The sequence below is a fragment of the Hemitrygon akajei genome, chromosome 30 (genome assembly GCF_048418815.1).
Source record: "Hemitrygon akajei chromosome 30, sHemAka1.3, whole genome shotgun sequence".
Taxonomy (NCBI): Eukaryota; Metazoa; Chordata; class Chondrichthyes; order Myliobatiformes; family Dasyatidae; genus Hemitrygon; species Hemitrygon akajei.
The window spans coordinates 41,267,021-41,286,542 of record NC_133153.1 but is presented as its reverse complement, the minus strand read 5'-3'; the positions used below and the strand labels follow the sequence as shown (position 1 = coordinate 41,286,542).

The 19,522-nt window shown below is 38.9% G+C and overlaps 1 protein-coding gene across 3 annotated transcripts in view; it reads left to right on the top strand.

Moving 5' to 3' along the window:
- The window catches only part of golm2 (golgi membrane protein 2), an 82,958-nt gene that overhangs the window by 12,716 nt on the left and 50,720 nt on the right, over positions 1 to 19,522 (top strand). For all 3 annotated transcript variants that reach the window (XM_073032689.1, XM_073032688.1, XM_073032687.1), the window contains exons 2-3: positions 9,864 to 10,034; positions 15,257 to 15,311. In XM_073032689.1, coding sequence (XP_072888790.1) covers positions 9,864 to 10,034; positions 15,257 to 15,311 — 226 coding nt within the window. The remainder of the gene's footprint in view (positions 1 to 9,863; positions 10,035 to 15,256; positions 15,312 to 19,522) is intronic.

Sequence of the window (19,522 nt, the reverse complement as noted above, 5' to 3'; positions counted from 1 at the left end):
TCATACACAGCACATATAGCACATGATTAGTGTAGCAGAAAACAGTCTCAAAATGTAAGTACGTGACCTTTTCTCACATTATACTCTTAGCTGCTAACTTTTCACTCATTTGCTCAATCTATCCATATTCCTTCACAGGCTGCTTGTGTCCTCGCAATTTGTTAACCTAATTATCTTGGTGTCATTAACAGATAGGGCTACAGTGCACTCAATTCTTTCATTCAAGTAATTTACACAGATAAGTAGTTGAGGCCCGACCACCGATTTATTGGCATTGTTGTGTACCTTGGTCCGAAGGAACATTGTTTTGTTTGGTGGTATATATGGTTGAATGGCAATAAAATGTACTTGAACTATAATGGTCATTTGTCAATACAAGAGTATCCATTTATCCTATTTCTATTAGTTAGCCTGCTCCCTGTCCATGACGACCTCTGTTCTCTTGGATGGTGTTCATTTTCATTTGACCCCTTAAGCGCTTCCTAGCAATCTAACTATTCTATTTCATTAGGTGCTGATTATCTACCCTGTATAGTGCATTTTAAAAGGCATACATTTGTTAAATGTTTTTTCTTTAATAACATTATTTTGATTGCTCGAGTGCCTGATGATCTTCTGAATGTTTTAACGGATTGAAAGCAAAATGGTTCATTTTTCCACCATTTACTTATCCATTGCTAATTTGAGCCCCTTTGTTCAGATATCAGGGTTCAGGCATACTCCTGTATCATGTACTGTGTCCACTCCAAGGATAGAGCACTCGTCCTTTAAAGTATTTCGGTGTTGTGCAGGTTTTGTGGATGAGATGGCCAATCTATTGGCATGGATTTATACCTGTCAGCTTGTGGATGAGCCCCTTCAGATTCTTCCTAGAAACAAGTAGCAGTCTTTTAATTGGATATTTTGACTTGCATTTAAAAACTTAAAACTAAGTTGCTAAAGGGCATTATCATTTAAGGAGATATTGAGTAGACTAAGCCTCTCTCCTCTACACTAGATTTAAAGTTAGTTTGAGATCATGTTCAGTACAGACAATATAGGCAGAAGGATCAGTTCAGTGCTGTTCCATACTTAGTATTGTTCTGTGAATGAGGTCACCCCATGGAAATGTGCAGAATTCTTAGAAGCAGCAACACTTAGATGTGGGTAGGATGTTTCCTCTGGCTATGGAATCTAGAATTATGGGTTATAGTATCAAAACAGAGTTGGTTATTTAGAATAGAAATGAGAATATTTTGTAAAAAACAGGAATTGTATTCCTAAGGGCTGTGGTAGATTGTCATTGATTGTACTTGGCCGATAGACTTCTGAAGGTTAAAGAAATTGAGAGTTATGAATATAGAGCATGGAAGTAGTGTGTGAGAGAGGGAAGATCAGTTCTGGTTGTGTTGAGATGAGAGGTTGGCCATGAACATGTTGATAGACTTGAGGGGCCAAATGGCCTACTGCTTCTATGTTATGTGTATATTGACCTACTTTTACTTTGAGTATGGGCTAGATGAATGAAATGAACATTTGGTCATGTGTGAATCTAAATTTTGAAATTATTTTCTCATAGCTATATGCCCAGAGGAGAAAACCACTGTGGCAGGAATTAATAATATATCTCTTGAGCTTGAATGGTTGATGTAAGATGCTCACCATCAAGGCCCAGTGGAGTACAGTTTTTGTATACGTGCTGGTGAGTTACTTGACACACACGGATATGGTGGGATGGAATGTCCATGTGAGCAGGAGACATGAGGGCTGGTGAGTTCTCAAGATTGGAGGCACGACGGCCGGTCCTGCCAATAGCTGGTTTGGGGGTCAGTACTGAAGATCGAAGCCCAATGGCTGGAAACTGGAGGCTGGAGACCGGTTCTGGCGTTGCAGTGCGTGGGGCGGCTTTTGCTATTGTTTTGTTGCTTGTTGCCGAGCATTGTGAGCATGCTGTGTTGGCGCTGGAATGTGTGACGACACTGTGGGCTGCCCACTGCAATTTCCTTGGGTTGTGTTGATTAACGCAAACATCACATTTTGCTATTTCTGTCGTAGATGAATCTGAATCTGATTAGGGATGGATTCAGAATTCATTGGATAGAAAGACAACAATGGGATGTATTGTAAACACAAAGTACACTGCAGATGCTGTGGTCAAATCAACACGTACAAACAAGCTGGATGAACTCAGCAGGTCGGGCAACATCGGTTGAAGGGAGCAGTCAACGGATGCTGCCCGACCTGCTGAGTTCATCCAGCTTGTTTGTACATGTTAATGGTATGTATTGTTGTCCCTGGCAGTGACATGCCTGATGTGGACAAAGGAATAAACAGTTCATGTGTTTGGAAGTTTATCCTTGGGAGTTCTGTTACCAGCCATAGCAACAGAATTACTATTGCATAAATTTGAGACCAGTACAATGCAAATGTGATATATTTAAACAATACATTGAAATAAAATTGTAAACTTTATATAGTTGTGTACATGAAATCACTGCATTTAGAAAGCAATGTTCATATGCCATAATGAGAATTTTTTAGTACACGTGTACATTTTATTGCATGTTTAATTCTTAAATAATTCTCAATATATTCAGGAAGAGTTATTTTGTTCTCCTTTATACTTGTGTTCTGGAAATGACGTTAAACAAGCTTGCAGCTTTCATCACCTCCAGTTGTAACAAGTCATTGTTGATCTAGGAATTACCGTAGAATAGTTTTGTCTCTAATTTTCCTTCTGAGTTGTTTTATAAAGAGAAATCAGGTCTGACTTTTAATTGACCCAAACATCTGTTAAGCTAAATGAACTTGTAATTGATTTACAGCAGAGAACGTTTAATTTTAATTGTCTGCACTTCAGAGATGAATAATACATACAGCTTCATGCTGAACCTCCATTCCAAAAGGTGCTTCTTAGTTGAATACAGGGAACTGGAGGATAAATTTAGTTGTTTGAATTATTCTGATTACTAAATGTAGAATATATGTGATATGACAAGTCAAATTCCAATTGTGCAATAGTAAAGAAATCAAATTGTGTTTGTGAAGCTTCAAGTCTGTGGGTCTTTATACTTTAGTAGTATGAAAGACCCACAGACGGTGCTTCACAACACAATTTGATTTCTTTACTGTTCCACAATTGGAATATACCATGATAGGCCTCCATGACCTGGATCAACACGCTGATGTCGTATGGAGGCTTGTGTGCTTCAAGGACTCCCATCAGGCAATGCCAACTTGTGGCCACCTTGTTGGAATGGCTATGGATGAGATGCCAGATGAAGATTGATCCAACCCTAGCTCCCGAACACAGGCTTGTGTCTGTCCCTCCTGGGCCAAACTTTATCGAAGTGTGAAGAGAAAAACACCTGCCATGATAAACAACAACAAACCTTGATAGTTGGTTCAGTTTTAATTTTTGTGAACACATCAGTGCATGTGTAATATAAATTGTAGAATCAAAATCTGTTTTATTACCACTGGTATATGTCATAAAATTTGTTGTTTTAGAGCTATGTCAAGAAATGAGTTAATGTGACGGGTTCTTAAGCTATCAGTATCCTAGATGGTGTTAAAGTTGAGAGCATCGTTAGGTTTCCAAAAACAAGATAACTGTTGAATGAATGTAGCAGGAACTCCTTGAAGTGAGCAATGATTGAACTGGAATGGGTGGAAAAGGATTTTGAAGTCCAGCCACGAATTCTCAGTTGGATTGTGGTCTAGCCTCTAACTTGGCCACTCCAGGACATGACTTTGATTTCAAGCCATTCCTGTGTAGCTTTGGCTTTATGCTTGGGGTCATTGTCTTGTTGGAAAACAAATCTTCTCCCAAGTAGCAGTTCTTTTGCAGACTGCATCAGGCTTTCCTCTAGGATTTCCCTGTATTTTGCTGCATTAATTTTACCCTTTACCTTCACAAGCCTTCCAGGGCCTTCTGCAGTGAAGCATCTCCACAGCATGATGCAGCCACCACCATGCCTCACAGTAGAGATGGTGTGTTTTTGATGTGCACTGTTTGGGTTAAGCCAAACATAGTGTTTAATCTCGTCTTGATTTCATCAGACCATTGAACCTCTTCCAGCTGACTTCAGAGTCTCCCACATGCTCTCTGGCAAACTCCAGCCGAGATTTCATGTGAGTTTTATTTCAGCAGTGCCCTTCTCTTTGCCGCTTTCCTATAAAGCTGTGACTGGTAAAGCACCCGGGTAACAGTTGTATGCACAGTCTCTCCTATCTCACCGACTGAAGCTTGTAACTCCTCCAGTGTTGTCATAGGTCTCTTGGTGGTATCCCTCACTAGTACCCTTCTTGCATGGTCACTCAGGTTTTGAAGGCTGCCTGTTCTTGGCAGATTTACAGCTGTGCCATATTCTTTCCATTTATTGATGATTGACTTAATTGTATTCCACGGGATATTCAGTGAATTGGAAATTTTTTGTATCCATCTCCTGACTTGTGCTTTTCAATAACCTATTTGTGGAGTTGCTTTGATTTCATGGTGTAGTTTTTGCAAGGATACTGACTCACCAGCAGTTTGACCTTCCAGTGTATTTTTACTACAGTCAATTGAAACACTTTGATTGCACATGGCTCTCCAAAAATGGATCTCCATTTAAATATGTGACTTCTAAAACCAGTTGGCTGCACCAGTGTTGACTTGGTGTGTGACTAAAGGGGGCGAATACTTGTGCAGTCAATTATTTTGTGTTTTATATTTGTAATTAATGAAGCTCACTTTGTAGAGATCTGTTTTCACTTTGACAATAAAGTCTTTTTCAGTTGATCAGTGTCAAAAAGCCAAATTAAATCCACTGATTCAATATTGTAAAACGAAAATTTCCAAGGGGGGGGGTGAATACTTTTTACAGGCACTATGTTTGTGCTGATTTCAGAGGCTCCTAGGCACGTGGATGTAAGAACATTGAAGGTTTATGGGCTGTGTAGGAGGGAAGTAGATTGAAATTAGTGGAGGGAGGAACAGGGTTAGTCCTCCTGTTCCTTTGTTCCTTGTGCATTTGAAATAAATTTAAGGGTCAGCCCAACAAGGACTGAAGGGTCCATGCTGTACTGAACATTTCTGAAATACGAGGGGTGATTAATAAGTTTGTGGCCTAAGGTAGAAGGAGTCTATTTTAGAAAACCTAGCACATTTATCTTTCCTACATTTACACACTTAAGGCCAGTGGTCATGGAGCATACAGATCCCTTCTTTGTAGAAGTTGGCGTCTTGGACCTCCAGAAGTAGTCCACAGCAGGGGTGATTGATAAGTTCATGGCCTGAAGGAGATGAGGAGGAACTTCAAACTTTCTGCATTTTCACTCAGAGTTGAACTACACGTGCATGTAACTAGAGCTGTATAACTCATCTCATTCTACCTTAGGCCACGAGCTTATCAATCACCCCTGCTGTGGACCACTTCTACAAAGAAAGGATCCGTATACTCCACGACCGCTGGACTAAGTGTGTGGATGTAGCAGGGGACTATGTTGAAAAATAGATGTGTTAGGTTTCCTAAAATTGACTCCTTCTACCTTAGACCACAAACTTATCAATCACCCCTTGTATATTGCAATGGCTGCCTTGGTGGTTGGAGAAGATTTTTTTTGTATGAGCGGAAAATCCTTTTAAGTTATGAAGAATTTTGAAACAGATACTAATGAAAATTGTTGAATTAGTGTAGCTGATGTTGCAGCAGTGATGATAAAATACTTCAACACACTTCAAGATTGAGCTCCATTTCCTGCTAGCCAGTTCTCAACAATGATTTTAGTTTGCAGTTTGAAACCCTTTGAAGCAGTCACAGCCACTGGTCTTGAATGATGATGAGATAATCTATCAACCTGGACCAAGTGTTTCCAGGTACTGTGCTAGAGTCATTCAGTTCTGTAAATTATCCAGCAATTTCCAGAAAATTCACTTACTGTGCTTGTATCGTCAGCAGCTGGATCTGGAAATATAGGCTTTTTGATTTCTCTTTATATTGCTGTGAAGTCATAAAAAGTGAGAAAGAAAATTAAATATCGTGACTCATAACTTGAAAATGCTGCTTTCTGCTCTCTTCCAGCAGCATGTTATTGCATTAATATCCTTGTTTTTAAATCTAGTATTTGGATGAATTTAACTTCTAAAATAACTAAAGATGGTCAGTGCTGAAAATAAAGCAAGTTACTGTTTAGGGCAGTGAAATGTTTAATAATAGGGGCGCCACTGTAGCGTAGCAATTAGTGCAATGCTATTACAGTTTGGGGCATTCAGACTTCAATTTGTCGCTGTCTATAAGGAGTTTGTATATCCCCCGTGACCGGGTGGGTTTCCTGTGGATGCTCTGGTGTCCTCTCACAGACCAAAGATGTACGGGTTAGTAGGTTAATTGGTTTTTGTATATTGTCATGTGATTAGGCTAGGGTTAAATAGGTGGGTTGCTGGTTCGATGGACTGAGAGGGCCTGTTCCGTGCTATATCTCTAGTGAAGAGATGAGAGCTAATTCTGATGAATAGAGCTTTGTTAGGTAGACTGCGATCTTCAGAGTTTTGAATAAGCTGAAGTTTAATGGAAGGTGATAAGTGGTGAACTGAGAGGCGACAAGTGGATGTTGTTGGGAATGAGCCACAAGGAAGCCACAGCTTGGAAATGTACAAGCCTATTCACATCATGAAAGTCCAGGAGAATCCAAAAGAATTCTATGCAATGTTTTATGCTTCAGCACAGATTAATGACAGTTTCATTTGCTATAATCACCTACCTAACTTTAAAATTTTGAATAGTCAGGTAAATTTACAGAATTGCATATTTACAAAGGTAGCACATCCCAGCTAGCAGAACTCCTTTGAATATTCACTATTGGTGTCTGTTCCAAAAGCTAGACACCCAAAATATACTCCTTTTTTAGTGTTGAAGGATGGTTCTGCATTTTTATTAACCTATATTCTGGGTGGCATTTTGTTTTTGTGTGCTGTGAGATATTTTATTGTGGGGACACCACGACCAGAGGAACATTGATTCATTTGGTTGTGTGTGCATAAAGTCAGATGGCAAACTTGAATATGCACCTAACCAGTAGGTTAAGTGACAAAACAAGAGTCCTGTGCATTGTGGCAGGGATACATCTTTAACAATGTGCTTACAGGGAAGACAATGTTCCTGCTAAGTACTGTACTTTCAATGGAACAGAATCAGGATGTCATACGATTGGTTTCATTAGTTACAAAATATCGGTTGAAAGATAAATAGTGAACAGGTTTTATTTCCTGAAGACTGGTTCTTTATCGATAGCATAATTATAGATTAACTAATTTCAAACCCCAGAGTGATCCCTGACAAGTTTTTTGGCAACAAATTGTTAAGAAAGTCACTTGGCTTTGCAATGGTTTGTAATGATTATTACAAGTACCTAACTTATCTGTGACTATCACTCTACAAGTCACGCTCAATACATTTTTATTGAGCTGTATGGTTTCTGCCCCCCCCCCCCCCTCAGGTTCTAATGAAAGACTGTCAGCCTGAAATGTTAACTCTTCCCCCAACCAGATGTTGCCCAACATCTTTGCCCACAGACTTCCAGTATCTGTATCAATTTGCTTTTGTATTATAGTTTTGTGATGTTGATGCTTTTCAAGACAACTGATGCCTCAGTTCACCTATTCATATACTGCGTCCTCCAAATCAGGGACATTTAAGACTGAGAAAATGTATTTTATACTGAGTATTGCTTCACCCAGAGTGGCGGGGTGGAGATGCGTCTCTACCAAAGGACGTGTAAGGTACTCCTTCCCTCCGCTAGCCTGTAGGTCACCCTTGGGCAGCACCTGCTCAGCCTCCTGTTCAGGGTCATGTGAAGCCGTAGGAGCAAGTGGTGGGTGGTTGTATGAGCTGCTGGTGCATATCACAAGTTCTGGTTATGTGACCACTGATGCCAGACAATCTGAAGGTTGATAATGACTGGGGTCACTCACCTTGTAAAGACACGGCGCTGAAGAAGGCAATGGCAAACCATTTTTCCCCCCTGCATGGAAAATTTCACGTATCACTTTATTTATCGGACCACTCTTACACACCCAGATGGTATGTAGTGGAGATATGTTGACTTAACAAATATTGGATTAGAATTGATGCCAATCCAGAAATATGTCTTTTGGAAGAGCTTGCACTTACTGAATCCTGATGAAGGTTTTCAGCTGCTAATGTTGACAGTAGTCCTTTCCATAGATCCTGCCTAACCTGCTAAGTTATCTGAACGGTGTAGAGTTATGTAAGGGAGAAATACAAAGAGATCGAGGAGTCCTTGTTCATCAGTCACTGAAGGTGAATGAGCAAGTGCAGCAGGCAGTGAAGAAGGCTAATGGAATGTTGGCCTTTATTACAAAGGGAATTGAGTACAAGAGCAAGGAAATCCTTTTGCATTTGTACAGGGCCCTGGTGAGACCACACCTGGAGTATTGTGTACAGTTTTGGTCTCCAGGGTTAAGGAAGGACATCCTGGCTGTAGAGGAAGTGCAACGTAGATACACGAGGTTAATTCCTGGGATGTCTGGACTGTCTTACGCAGAGAGGTTAGAGAGACTGGGCTTGTACACGCTGGAATTAAGGAGATTGAGAGGGGATCTGATTGCAACATATAAGATTATTAAGGGATTGGACAAGATAGAGGCAGGAAATATGTTCCAGATGCTGGGAGAGTCCAGTACCAGAGGGCATGGTTTGAGAATAAGGGGTAGGTCATTTAGGACAGAGTTAAGGAAAAACTTCTTCTCCCAGAGAGTTGTGGGGGTCTGGAATGCACTGCCTCGGAAGGCAGTGTAGGCCAATTCTCTGGATGCTTTCAAGAAGGAGCTAGATAGGTATCTTATGGATAGGGGAATCAAGGGATATGGGGACAAGGCAGGAACAGGGTATTGATAGTAGATGATCAGCCATGATCTCAGAATGGCGGTGCAGGCTCGAAGGGCCGAATGGTCTACTTCTGCACCTATTGTCTATTGTTCCTCCAGCATTTTTGTGTACTTTTAATCTTTCCTCCTTTGGGTTCAAAAAGATAGTGATCAGGTGGCCTAATATCTATGGAAGGCCTGAAACACCTGAAATAATCTGACTGGGGAAAAGAAAAGATGAGGACAAAATGAACAGTTTACTAACTATATAATGTAGTTAAAAACATTCAAGGTTAGTTTTATTTTGTTAGGTATGCATTGACACATCGAACTGAAGTGCTTTGTTTTTATCATGGCCAATGCAGTTGTTTGGCTGTTCTGGGGGCAGCCCGCAAGTGTTGCCACACTTACAGCTCCAGCATCAAGTCACTTTTATTGTCATTTCAACCATAACTGCTGGTACAGTACATAGTAAAAATGAGACAATGCTTTTCAGGACCATGGTGTTGCATGACACAGTACAAAAACTTGACTGAACTACGTTTTTAAAAAAAACAACACATAACATGCTCACAACTCACTAACCCTAACCTGTACTACTTTGGAGTGTGGGAGGAAAGTGGAACACCCTGAGAAAACCTTTGTGGTCATGGGGAGAACCTAATCTCCTTACAGGTGAGAATTGAACCCTGATTCCCGGCACAGTAAAATTTTGTGATAATCACTAAACTATCATGCTGTACCAACTGAGACACTATCATATTTGGGTAATTTTCCAAAGTAAATGTAATTAATTAATTCCCCACAATCAACGTGTTAAAACTTGGCATTTAAACCCAACTAACCACATGCTTCTGTCATTGCCATATCATCTTAAACCATTTTCCTATGGTACAGTGGCATGTTTATGAATAAATTATAAAATTTAATTTCAACAAAACATTTTTCAACCATGAATCTTTCATGTCAAATATTCAACTAGTCACCTCCGATGGTTGATTCTTATTTGTCCCAGGTGAAGAAAACAGATACAGCTAAAAGTCGTCTAGAGAAAAGAAACTCAGAGCTCATGGGGCAAGTGGATACTCACAGGAGACGGCTTGATGAAAAAGAAGATGAATGTAATAATTTGGGTAACCAGCTACAAAATAAAGATAATTTGATGAAGAAATGCATAGAGGAGAAGGTAAGTGCAGCACATTCATTATATTCTTGTGTATAAACCAAAGGCTCCTGTTCAAAAAATATAATTTGAATTTACACCATATTAGACTCATAATGCACACATTGTCAGACCATAAACCTGGCAAAATTAACTTTTGACTTGCTTTGGAGGAGAAGGGTTTGGTGAATACTTCTCGGCTTCATTTTGGAAAGCTCTTGTGCTTGATTTGGCATTTGCTCAAGATGTGGTACATTTCCCAATGGTCTGTTGCTCACAAACTCAGTGTAATATTTCTGCGCAATGGTGAAAGCGTGTGCTCCATTCCAGGCTTCCCTTGGAAAAATAGCAGAAACCATAAGACGTGAGTGGAATTGAGCCATTCAGCCCATTGGGTCTGCCCTGCCATTACATGGTTGATTTATGCTTCTCAATCCCTTTCAAAGGTGCATTTAATGTCAGAGAAATGTATACAATATACATCCTGAAATAATTTTTCTTTGCAACTATCCATGAAAACAGAGGAGTGCCCCCAAAGAGTGAATGACAGTTAAATGTTAGAACCCCAAAGTTCCCTTCCAGCTCCCGTCTGGCAAAGAACGGTAGTCAGTGTGTAACTCGAGGTCAGGGTCTTCAAAAGACCCTGAATATAATAGAAAATAGAAATATTAAAGATATAAATAGAGCTGTTTCCGAAGATGCAATCAAAGGAGTCGCTGTCAGACACCCTTGACTCTCCTAAGCTGCTCCTCCTTTTGCCTTCTCCCCGTAACTTTTGACACCCTGACTAGTCAAGAGCCTGTCAACCTCCACTTTAAAAATACCCAATGACTTGGTCTCCACAGCAGTCTATGGCAGTGAATTCCTCAGTCACTATTCTCGAGCTAAAGAAATTCCTCCTCATCTGTTCTAAATGGATGTTGCTCTATTTTGAAACTGTGCCCTCTGGTCCTAGACTCACCCACTAAAGAAACATCTTCCTTGCATCCATCTATCTAGGCCAGGTGTTCCCAACCTGAGGTCCACAGTCTCCTCAGTTAATGGTAGGGGTTCATGGCATTAAAAAAAAATGATTGGGAACCCCTAATGTAGGCCTTTCAGTATTTGATAGATTTCAGTGAGATCTTCCCTCAGTCTTCTAAACTCGAATACAGGCCCAGAGCCCTGAAATGCTTCTCGTATGTTAACTTTCACTCCCAGAATCATTCTAGTTAGCCACCTCTGAACATTCTCAAATGCTAGTACACTTTTTCTCAGACAAGGGACCCAGAACTGCTCACAATACTCCAAGTGTGGTCTGACCAATTCTGTATAAAGACTCTGCATTAAATCTATGATCTTGTATTCTGGTCCTCTCGAAATGAATGTTAACATTGCATTTGCCTTCCTTACCACCAACTCAACCTGCAAGTTAACCTTCTGGGAATCCTGCACTAGGACTCCCAAGTCCCTTTGCGCCACTGAATTTTGAATTTTCTCCCCATTTAGAAAATAGTCGACAGACTGAACTGAGAAAAACCTGAGACCGGATTCTGTAGAAGGGAATGAAACCCATAAAGGATACACGGCAACGCCAGCCATTTATGCCACTCAGCTGCTATATTGTTTTCATTTCTGTGAATAGCAATATTTTGTTATGCACATTGCTTTCTTTTGTGGAAGGGATACAGACTGGAAAAGCTTTAAATAGTCTGAAAGTTTAATTTCTAGGCTGTGGTGCATACAAAATTGATTTGATTTAACTTCCTCTGTTCTGAATTTCATTGTAGCTATCAAATTACTGTGATGCATTATTCACGATTGCCAGGGCTGTAAGTTAACCTTCATGTTGTACTTATTTGGTAGTACTGTCATGGCAAATATTTTCCTCCAGCAGCAAAGCTAATCAGGATCAAAGTGAAACATGTTTGCAATAACAAATTTGTTTTAAATCATATTTCAGGGTTCAGTCAGGCAGCATGTAGGACTTGCACGTGAATAATTTTCGCATGGTTGTCCAGTGGCTCTTACCACATCCTAACAGGACATTGGATAGAGACATGATTGGTTTTGAGTGAACCATTCTATATTCAAGTCCTTTGTTAAACTATGGAGAGCAATCCCTGAATTTGTGGTATAAGGGTTATTGCAGTTTAAAAAAAAAATGCTGTCATGTTTGTTAAATTAATAATCTTTAAAATATTCCAGATTTTAAAAAAACACTCACAATCATGGGCTGTTGTTTGTCCCTATTATACATTACAAAATGTGCCATTAACGCTGTAATTGAGTGCAGTAGAAATTTGTCTCCTTAATCACCAAACATTTGCAATTGGGAGGATTACTTAAGTTCAAGAAAGGGGTTGTAGGCCTGAAATCAGCATCCAAAACAACTTCAAAATAATACGACCAATGTGCATGACTACTTAATAAGTACAGGTGTATGAATGTTTGAAAGTGCTTGTAACTGGAGTCAATGTGTTTTCTTTTAAGTATTAGTTTTCTTTTAATGCTAATTGAGGGTACCAAATATTCTGGAAAACAACAGCCTTGTGTGTAAAACTGTAATACTTGGTGTAAAATAAGGAAAGATTGCCTTTAAAGACTAATGTGTCAATTTGAGGATTACTTTTGTTGATGTTTCTGCTCTTTCAGGATAAAAATCAAATCTTCAAAACCTAAAATTGGGAATTTTAGGAATGAATAACATTTGCAATCTTGTGAAGGAGCAGGATTTGTTATCATTTGGAAAGAGTGTGACAATGTATTTCCTATAATAGGACACCATAACTGTACATCACATTCCAAGTATGGTTTCACCAGCAACTTGTACAACTGCCACAAAATATTCCTATTCATAACTCAGCCCTTACTGAAGGCCAGCACACAAAATGCTGTCACCACAGTCTACTTGCATGGCTGCTTTCAGTGAATGTGCACTTGTATTCCCTGGTCTCTCTGCTCCACACCACTTGTCAGTGCCCTGCCACTCACTGCAAGTGTCCTATCCTTGTTTTACTGTTCAAAATGCATCACCTAAGTTGAGGTTCATCTGCCATTCCTCAGTCCATTTCCCAAATGAATCAACATCTCTTTGCAATTCATTGCCACCTGCGTCACTATCAACAAAGCACACTCATTTACTATCATCAGTGAACTTGCTAATTGTGCCATGTCCATTCACTTCCAAATCATTTGTATACATAAGAGGTCCCAGCACTGATTGCTGAGACGCCCCACTAGTTACAAGCCTCCAGTTGGAGAACCAACTTTCAACCATCAACCTGTTAAGCCAGGTCTGAATCCACCCTACTCTGATATTTCAGTTGCCATCTATTTTAATTGACCTTTAATACTAAAATCTGCATTTCAAAAAAGCTGGTTTTGTATACAGTATCTGGAGGGAAATGGAGTACAGGGATTTGTAGTGTGAGATTATTCTTTTGCTACACCATGGTCATGGATGTTGAATTTCCTAAAGACTTTAACATCAAACATTGGGTTAATATAATTTTTAGTTTCAGCCTTCAAGATGTTTGAATCCTGTTTTGATCGGTGTGGTTTGATCTGAATTCTTGATGTGTGATACATCGGCCATTTTCTTGCCTTCTATTTTGTGAAGGAGGAGGCTCATTTAAAAAAAAAAACACTTTGGTAATCTTCCTTAGTTGATATCTGTTTTATTACATTTGTGAGTTATGTAAATGTTTTGTGGAGCCACTAATGCCAGATGAAGTTTATGAAGTGATCTGAAAAACAATGTCACTGTGAAACCAGTTTGCTTACTTGTGTAGCACAGGTCCTCAGAGAAATTGTGTATCTGAATTTTAAGTAAGTTTTTGATGTCAGATGATCTTGAAGGAGGGAATATCATCAAACTGAAAGACTATCGGGGGCATTAAAGTTCCACAGGGCCTTTAATAAAGTGAAATGTTGTGTTCTAATGAAGCTGGAGCCTTTCTGGGGAATTGCTTCAACAATTGCAAACAGATGTTTGGATATAAATATTCTGAGTGTAATTTGCTGTCTGATAAAATGAATATATTGTACTTCATGAGTAAAATGGATATGGTATTTAAAAAGGGCAGATTGTGTAGATTTTAACAGGAATAAATTCAATCAGGCAACTAGTTTGTAATTTGTGTGTATTGAGGGAATGGATTTAGTAGCTGTAGCAGGTTTTAAACGGCTTCTTAATCCAAATTATTTATAGGAATGGAAATGCTTATCAGCAATTGTGAATGTTCCTGAAATCAAGTGAACTTGCAGTGGAAAGTATTGGCCCAATTTAATTCCAGCCAAGATGTTTATCTTCACCATTCCTTGCTCGAGCACTGTAAACTAGTTAATATTGGCAGTAATATAAATTGTATAAGCTATAATAGCTGAATTATTTCATCTAAAAGTAGTGACTAAGTGAAGAATCTATACTCAGTTGGCACTTTATTGGTTACCTTATTAGTGCAAATAAGCCAATCTTGAGGCAGCAACTCAATTTAAAAAGCTTACAGATATGGTCAAGAGGTTCAGTTGTTCAGGGCAAATATCAGAATGGGGGGAAGAAATGTCATTTAAGTGACTTTGACTGTGGAATGATTGTCAGTGCCAGACAGGGTGGTTTGAGTATCTCAGACTAATCTCCTGAGATTTTCATGCACAATAATCTCTATAGAGATTATAGACAATGCAGAACATCCAGTTTTGTGGCAATGAGGTTATCAATTAATGAGCGGGGTTAGAAGAAAATAGAGTAGTTCAAACGGATAGGGAGGTAACAGTAGCTCACATGAGAACTTGTTACAATAATGGTGTGCAGGTGAGCAACTCTGAACGCAGAACATCGAACCTTGAAGTGAATGGGCTGCAGCAGCAGAATAACTCCATCAGGTTCCACTCCTGTACTTTATAAAGTGGGTATTGAGTAGTTCGAAAGTTTCTGTTTCTAAACGTGGGAAAACTAAGGTAGTAAGTTCCGATCCCAAGTTGCAGTGAATGGAAGTTGTAACTCTAAAAAGACCAAGGATTAAATGTTGGTATGCAAATTCTGATCTTCGAGTATAACACCAGCATGAAAATTCAAGAATGATGTCTGTTAGTATAATTAAAACTTTGTGGCAATGTATTTCATCTTGAATTAGAAAAAGATAGTTGGCCATTTTTTGAAAAAAATTTAATCAAACAAATTTACCTGGTTAGGTTTGGGAATGTTGCATGTTGGTAAGTTAAATAAGTAATTTCATAAGTTTCCATTTTTTTCTCTCGTTAAGGTTAAATTTCAAAACAATGTAACAGAGCAGTTGTCGGTGATCCATCGGTTACAAGGTAAGAATCGTTTGGCCAACAGTAAACTTTAAGATTTTATTTGACAGTTTAGTTTGCAACCCATAACTAATATGCTTAGGAAAAATAATATACCAACAATATTCCCAGTGGTATAGTGACTAGTAGCTTTATTTCACAAAAATATAAACAAGCAGTTATCTTTAAAAAGAGTCTGCTATTGGTGTCAATTAAATTATCAGGTTTTTTTCTGGAAAGTTAATGAGTTTATTGTCCCTTAGAGAGGAAAATGTACTTGAAGTACACTGCTTAACTTGAACTGTCCTATAGATGACACCAGAATTGCAATAACATAAGAATCTGCAGGTGCTGGAAATTCAGATTAATAGACACAAAGTGCTGGAGGAACTCAGCAGGTCAGGCAGCATTTATGGAAAGGAATAAACAGTCAGCATTTTGGGTTGAGACTCTTGGACAGGATTTTGTGTGGCCCAGAATTACAATAGTGGTCTTTCTTGGTGCCCCCTTGGCAGAAAATGCTACCTCATCTCAAAAGCATGGCTGGAAAGGTTTAAAATAAAACCTTTTAACCAGTAGATTATGTCACTACTTCATATCAACACCATTCACCCATTGAATGTGAACAATATTATATTTTTCTACGTTACACTCAATTGTTAGATCGTTGTCCATTGATCAATTTTTGTTCCTTTGCAGCTTAACCTTTCTCCTCTTCGCAACTTAATGTCCTACTTATTCTTGTGTGAACAGCAAGTTTAACATCCCTTTAGAGTGTTCATCTGTCATTTGTTATAAATTGTAAAATGTTGAGACCCCAGTACCACACTGGAGTATGATGCACCACACATTATGTCTTGGCAACCAGAAAGAAAAATGCATTTATTCTTGCTGCTTTGTGTTAGCTAGCTAAATCTCTATCCACATCAATCATGAATTTTTATTTTCCTTATTAATGGTGTTAATCAAATGCCTTCTGGAAACCTAAGTACTCTATAGTACTTCTGCTAGTTTTCCTTTATCCACAGCTTATTACTTCAGAGAACCAATAGGTTGATAAAACATTTTCACAAAACTGAGTTAAGTTAGGCTGACTGATTACTTTGATTTTTTTTAAAATACCCTGGCATAGCGTATGAGGCAGTGTTCAGTATTTTCGCTGAAATGCTAAGCTAACTGTATGCAGCTGTCTTCCTTATGGCACCCTCACTTTATGAATAAAGGATATACATTAACTATTTTTTTAATTAATTGGATCTTTCTGAACTGTGAGGAATTTTGTGAAATTAAAACCACTTTGTCAACTATGTCGGTAACAAAGTCCAAAACCTTCAATTCTATTTCAACAATTCTGTATGATTATTAGTTTTCAATTCAGTTTGTGCTAGCTCTTAACTAAGTTCTTGACTAAAGTTTTGGGTAAATGAATTCATCATAGAACAGTTTCTGTTCTGTTTAGTTTCTGTGCTGTTTCGTCCATGTGACAGTGCCCATGCTTAATTACAACAAAGTGAAAATATTACAGTTAATATACCTAAAATATATATTTTAAAAATATATTAAAATATTAAATAAAAATAAATATAAAAGCCTGATCTTGTTGTCCTCATCAATGCAAGTTGTTTCCTCTTTTTTTAAAAAAATTTTTAAATCAGATTGGTCAGATAGGATCTGTTCTTGACAAAGCCATACTGACCATCTCTGATCAGTTTCAACCTTTCTAAGTGCTTATTAATCCTGTTCTCAGAATTCTTTCCTAATAATTTCCTTGCCACTGCTGTTGGGGTGACAGGTCTGCAATTGCCACGCTTTTATTTGCTGTCCTTGTTAAGGGGGTATGTTTGCCAACCTCGTCATCTGTAACTTCACATGTGGCCAGCAAAAGATTTAAAAACGTCAGTCACAAGCTATTATTCTCTTTGTTTGTCTCTCCCAGCAGACTGGGATAAATCTTGTTGCGATTTATCAGACTTTAAGCATGCAAAGTACCAGCTCTTTATTTGGTAACTTGCACTAGAATTTAACCTCTCCCTTTGCTGAATCTTCCCACTACAAAATCAGTTTCATTTGTGAATACTGATGAAAAGTAAACATTTAGAGCTCCATCTGTACCTTCTGTCTCCACACAGATTGCATATTGTCCTTCATGGGCCTTGCTCTTACATTATTCTAAAGCCCCTAAATTACTTGTAAAATGCTTTTGGGTTTACTTTGAACTTTCTCACCACATTTTGACTTTTCTTTGCCTTACTAATTTCCTTGATGTGCCTCCGTACAGTTTTTATTACTCTTGTGCCTCCCCTGTCTGTGGTTCTCTAAACCTTTTCAGTTACTAATCCAACCCTCAAGGCCATTGATCATCTCCCACTACCTTTGGTTCAGTGACTTGTCCATTTCAGTTGAGGTTAATAAAACCATCATCATGTCATAACCACCCTTTCAAATGTATATCTGTGTGGTACCATGAAAGAACATTGTTTTGGAAGAGAAAAATTTGAAGTTCAAGTTTATTGTCACCTGACTGTACATGTATACAATCAAATGAAATAATGTTCCTCTGGACAACAGCGCCCACAAAACATGCATCACACACAGTATATAAAATAAAACATTACCACAAGTAAATTATTAAAATATAATTCAAAATATAATTAGTGTGCAGAACATGTAAACGAGTGGTTGCCAACCTTTTGAAGTCCAAGATCCCTTACCTCGCCCTTAGTGAAAGGCAAGATTGACCTACTAAATCATTTAGACACCGGGCAGAAGGGACTGGAAGCGGAGCCTCGCAGCCCCGGAAGCAGTCTCTCTTTGCAGGTGGCTTTCTGTGGTGGGAGTGTTGCTATGTTACCATTATTTTAATTGGTATTACTTATTTTTATATTGCTCACATTACAACAGTTTTAATTCTGTTTCCTTATTTAGTTTTATTTCAACAGAAAAAATAAATGAATAAATATTGACTGTTGCACTCAGTGTGATGACTGGGGCCGAATACTTTCTGCTAGTTCCCTGAAATTTGGCTCATAACTACAGATGGCCAGTTTGAGACCGTCTGTGAGGTGTCTGTCAGTAAGACAGCTCCTGTACTTAGATTTAATAATTTTCATCTGTTGCAGCACAGCGCCCTCGCAAACCACCTGACAGACTGAATATTTGAATGGACAGTTTACTTTGTTAGATTGAATGTCGAACCTGCCACGTTTTTCAGGTGTTTTGTATTGGTAAACTCTTACTGAGACACTAGTATAAGTTTCAGAGGTATGCAAGCTAATGACACCACTGTTTTTGTTTCCCAGTTCTTTTACATTTGGGGAATGTTGGAATTTAAAGGGGGAGAAGTGTTGTAATGTGAGCATTATAAAGGCAAGTCGATGCTAATTAGGATAATGGTGATGTAGCAGTGCTCCCACTGTGGAGAGCTGTTTGTGGGGAGAGCTTGTTTCCGGGTTGCAGGGTTTTGCTTCTGGTCTTTTCTGCCTGGTGCACATCTTCCCCCCCCCCCCCCCGGATCTACTGGGGAAAGTCTCAAAGATCGACCGGTCGATTGTGATTGACTGGTTGGTGACCACTAATGTTAACAGTACAGTAAACAGCTCACTGTCCTAATGACAAGATCTCTGTGGTGGCAGAGCATTGAATAAAATAGCAGTATTTTGTACAACACATAGTATTGGAGAAACTCAGCTGATCAGGCAGCATCTATGGAGAGGAATAATATTTTTTCATGGCCCATCTCCTATCAGATCCCTTCTTCAGCTCTTTACCTCTTCTTATCACCTCCCAGCTTCTCACTTCATCTTCCTCTCCCACCCACCCACCTTTGCCCTCATCTGGTCTCACCTATCACCTGCCAGCTTGTACTCACCTTATTCTGGCTTCTGACTCCTTCATTTCCAGTCCCAATGAAGGGTCAAACAATGCTGCCTGATATGCTGAGTTCCTCCATAATGTTTCTAGGGATTATTTTGTAACTCCCTTACAATGTGATATATTCCAGATTCCACTTTTACTGGACTGACAGAATTCATAGCTACTGCAATAAAGATGTACTCTACAAATATGAGTTTCTTCATTCTCAGAGATTCTATAGATGCTGGAAATCTTGAGCAAGAGTCAAAATGCTGGAGGAACTCTGCAAGTCAGGTAACACTAACGAGAGGAATAAATAGCTTTTCAGGCTGAGACACTTCAGTAGTACTGAGTTGAAGTGTCTCAGCTCAATGTTGACTGTT